We start from the raw sequence: 6,207 nt of genomic DNA, 5'->3' as shown, positions 1-6,207 counted from the left end.
TTTAGTGTTGTAGTTTGGCCGCCATCCAGCAGAGGCCGCTGATTAAGCGGAGCCGTTGGTACAGAAACAAAGATGGCGGCCAAACCAGAACTGTATTGATGGGTATATGAGGCGTCATGTATCGTTTCGACACATAGCAAAACTGTCGATTCTGTGTCAACACTGTGTCACTCAATACTTACACATGCTGGACATTTTATAATTCCTAGACTAGGTAGTCCATACAATAAGATTTAAGTCTTTGTATTTTATTGAATATTATATATTGTATTATGTCATATCTTCAGTTAAATTAAAAATGTATTTGATATACAGTCAATAAAAAAATGTGAACATGTACCATAAAGTGACAATTTAAGTGAATGTGTTTGGAATGAGGATGCTTGTGGATAGAAAGACGGTCGTTCCTCTTGATTCAAGAGGAAACACAAGTTTTTAAGAAAATTGTCGCCTATTAATTAATTGTTAATTGATCAATCAACTTTACATCAACTCATTAATTGATAACTTGTATCCGTAGCTCACACATTTGCAGGTGAGAGGAACCGAAAACGGGCTAAGCCTTGGTACAAGCCGGTCCAGCTTGATTTACAGCGCCATGGTAACAGCAGCGTGGCCATTCACAGCTTTGCAACAATGCAGATATTTAATCCTGCAGCTGGCGGGTTTCATGTAGTGAATGGAGCCTCAGTTTCAACCCACCTCAGATATGGAGATCACTTCGCTCTGATGCATTGTTAAAGAGAGAGAGAGGGAGAAAATCTGGAGGAACCGGGAGAAAAGTATTTCTTCCGTTTTGTTTTTTCCGTCATATCAACGTTTCAGATCATCAAACACGTTTCAATGTCAACCAAAAAGATTATTTAGTTTATTAAAACCAACATGGCTACATGTGAAAAATTTGTTCCCCCGTTTTTAAATTATGAAGTGTCTGTGATTAACTACGTTTTATTTTGAAAAGAAGAGTTCGGTTCCACATCCAGGTTACTTGAGATTGAAATAATCACCACAGCAGAACCTGTCTGACAACACGAAGTAGGCTAAAGAGTTTAAAAAGCATCTTCTGAGGTGCATTTCCATTGACCATATAACTACAAAATTTGACATTTCAAAATTAAATTTGCTTAATGGAAACACAGCAATTTAAAAATATATATTTATGATCAAAAGTTTTGGCACTAGAATGCAGAGTTTTTTGTGGCCCTATTGAAATTAGTTTATCTTGCAACTACTGGAAACACTATTTTTGCATCACATTAGTCACATGAGCAACAACTGGATGTTACTACTGGTAAAAACCATGAAGAAAAAAACAGGAAGCAGTTGGAGGATCAAGTTTTAGAGACAAAGTAAACTTACTCACATGTGATTTTAATTGTGTTTCTTTTATTAAGGGAAACACCACAACTGTGAATTTTTTATTTTATTTTTTCCAACACAGAAAGGCGTTCACGCTGGAACATTTTCCAACATGGCTGAATTAAAACAATTCCTCAAAGAAGACTTGGCTAAAACTTTCTCACAGCCATCCAAAGAACCATTTTTGATTAAACTTATTTAGACCCACAAGTTATTTTTTTGGAAAAAGACAATTTTTGATTGAAATTTAAAGTAGGAAATGCATTATTTGTGCAGAACCAACATTTTATTTGGATGGGCACATCACAAAATATCTTTAAATATTTTAGAAAATGTTTAGAAAGCACAAAGTTTTCAATTTAATAAGAAAAAATAAAATATATAAAACATGACAGGCACTTTTTAGTGTCATTCGTATTTATAAATGCAATAAAAAAAACTGCTGAACTGCATTTTTTAAATTATATATATATTTTTAAACTTTTGTTCATTCCTTATTTTAAGCTAAAGATTATTATGAGCCAGAGGTTTCATATCTGGTTTATTACTTATTACACACACTGTAAAAACACAAAACTTTACCAAGTAACTAATATATTAGGGCGCTTAAAATAAGACAAAACTAACTTTCAAGTCACTTTTCAGCAAGTTATAGGAGCTTGTTTTATGTAATTAATTCCTTATTGCTAATTAAAAGAAATACTAGTTCTACTGGGAAATTATTTTGTTTATTAAAAAGACATTTTCCCCTTGTTATAAATGAAATAATCTAACAGTAGAACAAGCACTTTTTAAAATTAATATTAAGGAATTATTCGCAAAAAACAGTCTCGTATAACTTGCTGAAAAGTGACTTGTAATTTGGTTTTGGTTTATTTTAAGTGCACTGACATATCGGCTCAAAAACTAGGCCAAAATATTTGATAAAATTTTGTGTTTTTGCAGTGCAAGGAAACATTTTCTGTTTAATAAATGGAATATTGACTTGAAAACTGAACTCTGTATTTACTCAAACCTCAACCTTGCGCGAGGATAACGGCTTACCTTGTAACCGCCTGCAGTGATCTGGTGTTATATTGACAGAAACAAGTTTAAATGTTTACATCCTGCAGTCGCTGTCGTGATTTAACGTGTGCGGGTTTGACCCGGTTTAATCTCATCAACCCTGTTAAAGCAGAACGCAGCGACCTTGTCAAGATTAGAAACATTTTAATCAAACATTCAGACTCGACTGTGCCGAAGGCTGTCGGATCTGCAGCGAACACCGCAGACAGAAAGCAGGCAGCTGCTCCTGACCTGCAGGATTCATCTGCAGCTGCAACAGACAGGAGGACCCAGAAAAGACGAAGACAAGACTGACCAAAACTAGAAAATCTTCCTGTGATTTAAAAAAAAAAAAAAAAAAAAACTGACTCTACTGCAGATATCCAAACACATTATATTGTTATCAGTTGAATCATTTCCTTCCTCCTACAGATAAGTTGTTGCTTAACTTTCTCAGTTCAGACAGAACCTGAAAAACAGTTTCAGTGAGAGGCGGCAGTTGAACTGGCGACAGAAACATTTTAAACACCGTTTGTAGGTCAAAAGAGGCAAAACCTGATGCACGCAAAACAAATCGAGGTTGAGAGCTGGCTAAACTTAATTTCTAACATTGTTCAGTCTGTGTCCAAGGGCAGCATTGAGAAGATTAGATTAAAATTGTAGCTTTATATTTTTACTCAAGTAGAAGAAATTAGTCAAGTAAGAGTTAAAGTATTTGGTAAGAAAGGAAACTCAAGTATTGAGAGTAACAGATCAAAACCTTTAATATTTCAAAATTACATAATAAGATGGAGAAAAATATAAAGTTATGTGAAAATTTTGGTAACTTAAGCACCAAAATTAAAATAATTCATATAGCTAACAGAACTACAAAATAAAATTAGGCAAAACAAACAATTTTCAAAATCAATTTCTTTCTAAATAAGACTTATGAAACTTTATCAAAGACTGCAGGTTTGTGTGAATTTTTGGTTCTTCATTTAGTGAAGTTACTCTCAGCGGGTCGAGTATCCAGATATTTTACTCGAGTAAAAGTAGCGATATTTCACAATAAAGTTACTCAAGTAAAACATACAGAGTAGTAAAAACACTCCTAAAAGTACATTTCTTCCAAAACGTTACTCAAGTAACTGTAACTAGTTATTATGAGACTCTGAGTATTTGATAAAAACTGAAGTATTGAGTAACTGATCTAAACATCAAACATTTTATATTTAAAATTTAAATAATCAAACAGATATAACGTTATGTGGAAATTTTTGGAATTTTAAAGGCCAAAATCCAAAACAGTTTGTATAAATGACAAAATCAGGCAAAAGAAACATTTTTTTCTAAATCAAATTCTTTCAAAGTAAAACTGCAGGAGAGTGTAGCAATATTTCATAATAATTTATCCAAGATTTAAAAATACAGTGTAAATACTCCTAAAAGTAAATTTTTCCCAGAAAGTTATTCAGGTAAATGTAATAGTTGCTCCTCAGCGCTGCAGGGGGGATTTGGATGAAGGCAGAAGGTGTCTGTGGGGCGTTTTATGAGGAGATTAAAAATGTTTTTGTTGGATTACGTTCAGATAATCTGAGCTGGTTCAATCAGGTCAACACCGCCGCCGCAGGAAAGGGGAGAATACACTCAACACTCCCGACCTGCGACCTACTCAGGGAGCATCACCGGCGGAGAAAAATACCGTTTCACATGCCAAACGTCGTTTTTAGGAATCCTGCAGCTCAGATATACAGCAAAAACCCTTCAGCCATGTTTGTGACATAAGATAATGGAGGCGTTACCCTCCCCCACGGCAGCCCTTCCTTATTCCAACAAGCTGCATACAGGGAACTGACAATCAGATGAACTTATCTAAGAAAATCACAGCGCTCTTTGTACCAGTGCACTCACTGTTACTGGTGGAAACACTCCAGAAAGACAGAGTCCATTAACAATGAACAGGAATCAAGCCTTGACAAGAAACTCTCCTCCTGTTGCTTCCCTCTGGATATTACCTTCTGACTTTCAGAATACTGCAGTTTAAATAATGGATTTAACTCCAAGCTGCAACGTTGGAACTGTTTACAAATCAAGAGATGTGGCTGTAAATATAACAGGAGAACCGGAGTGAGTCACAAGTGAAGATGGAAAAGCTTTGGGAGGGATTAAATGGAAAATAAAGCGTGAGGATTTCCTCATGGAGTCGGGGCTGACTTCAATCTGCAGGCATTTAGATGGAAAAGCATTAAAATACAACTTCACAAGTGTGGAAATTAAAGAAAAAGTTATAGGTTTATTGTAAGAAAGGCCATAAATGCAGAAGGTTTGGGGTTATTCTTAGAATTAGTTTGCTTTGGTGGCAGCTAAAAATTTAAAACACCACTGTGTGTAAAGAAAAATAAACAAAATTAATTTATTTATACACAAAGTAAATAAATAAAAAATAAATCGCCACGTTTGAAAAAATTTACTAAACAAAACTCCCCCCTGTAAAAAATGTAAGAAATAAAACACCACTATGTAAAAAAAATAAAAATAATTGAAAAATGAAAAAAAAATCACTACATGTAAAAATAAAAAATAAAGATAATTAATTTAATAAATAAAATTCCACCATGTGTAAAAAAAAAAATACATTAATAATAATAATAAACACTGTAAAAAGTATAAAATGAAGCAGCACCATGTATATAAATGCCACCATGTGTGAAGCTGAGACGAACCAGAAGATTTCCAGACTTTTCAGTAAAACAAGCCTCTTGCTTCCAACCTCCTGCCCCACCACCCGGTACCAGACCCAAACCATCCGAACAGAACCACCAACCTGCAGAGATCCGCGAAGGCCTGGAAGTTCAGCTTCTTCATCTTCTTCTCGCTGAGCCAGTAGCCTACCCGGCGGCCCCTCAGGAAGGTCTGCATCGTCGCTGCGCTGCTCGGGCTCCTCTGGGGGGAACTGGCGGGGATGATGGGGAAGATGATGGAGGCTCCACCTGCGGGGACGGGGCAGGAAGTCAGCGGCCAACCAACCACACGGGCGGGGATAAACACCAACAATCAGTCCCGGGAGGAGTGGACCTAACACTCCTGACCCACGCAGGAGGAGCTTTCTGCTTTTATATGTTGGGTGTCTGGGCACGCGCGCGCGCACGCTCATTCCCTCCGCTGCTAACTGCTAACGCTAGCAGGCTAGCTGCTGTGACTCTGAGAAGCTAACTGAAGCTAGCTGCTTCCCCACGCTGAAACCCGCTCATCCGAACCTCAGATGCTCATCCTCGTTGTGTGAGAAGATCACACAGCCGTCAGCCAGCTGTTAACCTGCGGATCAACTAACTGACTAGACCAGTTAGGGAGGATCGCACAGCTAACCAACCTGCAGGTTTAGCTCCGGGGGTCGGTCTGTGTTTTCCTCGGGAACTAGCTCAGAGACCGGTCCATGATCCGGTCCGACCACCGCAGAGAGACCCGAGGAGACCGAAGACGGACACGGCTGAACCAGGCACAGATGTTCCCCGTGTTTCCCTCTCCCTGTCTCCCTCTGTCAGCTTGCCTGACTGCACACACCCTGGGTCCTGCTGCTGCCTTCACTGACGCCACGGAAATGACAAAACCCTGGGAGCTGACCGCACACATCCCGGGTCCTCCTGCTCCAATAATACCAAACCATTCCCTTTAGTTTGAAAATGTTTTGTTTGGTTTCATAGATAGAAAGACTCCTCTGTCATATTTCTAACGCAAACCTGGTCTTATTTTTTCTTTTTTGCCAAGTTTCATGTCCATAAAAGCAGAGTTGGGTAGTAACTAGTTACAATTTACACAGTTACA

General features: G+C 37.7%; 1 protein-coding gene across 1 annotated transcript in view; it reads right to left on the bottom strand.

Annotated features, from left to right (window-relative positions):
* The window catches only part of LOC106940999 (inositol-tetrakisphosphate 1-kinase-like), a 33,708-nt gene extending 27,709 nt beyond the window's left edge, over positions 1-5,999 (bottom strand). Inside the window, exons 1-2 of the mRNA XM_015023901.1 lie at positions 5,756-5,999; positions 5,210-5,375 (exon numbers count right to left, since the gene is read on the bottom strand). Of these exons, the coding sequence (XP_014879387.1) occupies positions 5,210-5,304 (95 nt within the window). The 5' untranslated portion in view covers positions 5,305-5,375; positions 5,756-5,999. The remainder of the gene's footprint in view (positions 1-5,209; positions 5,376-5,755) is intronic.
* Between the last annotated feature and the right edge of the window lie 208 nt (positions 6,000-6,207).

Source organism: Poecilia latipinna, unplaced genomic scaffold (assembly GCF_001443285.1).
Source record: "Poecilia latipinna isolate Pla-1442-1.1 unplaced genomic scaffold, P_latipinna-1.0 Scaffold3447, whole genome shotgun sequence".
Lineage (NCBI taxonomy): Eukaryota > Metazoa > Chordata > Actinopteri > Cyprinodontiformes > Poeciliidae > Poecilia > Poecilia latipinna.
The sequence above is the reverse complement of the archived record's forward strand: the minus strand, read 5'-3'. Positions and strand labels throughout refer to the sequence as shown.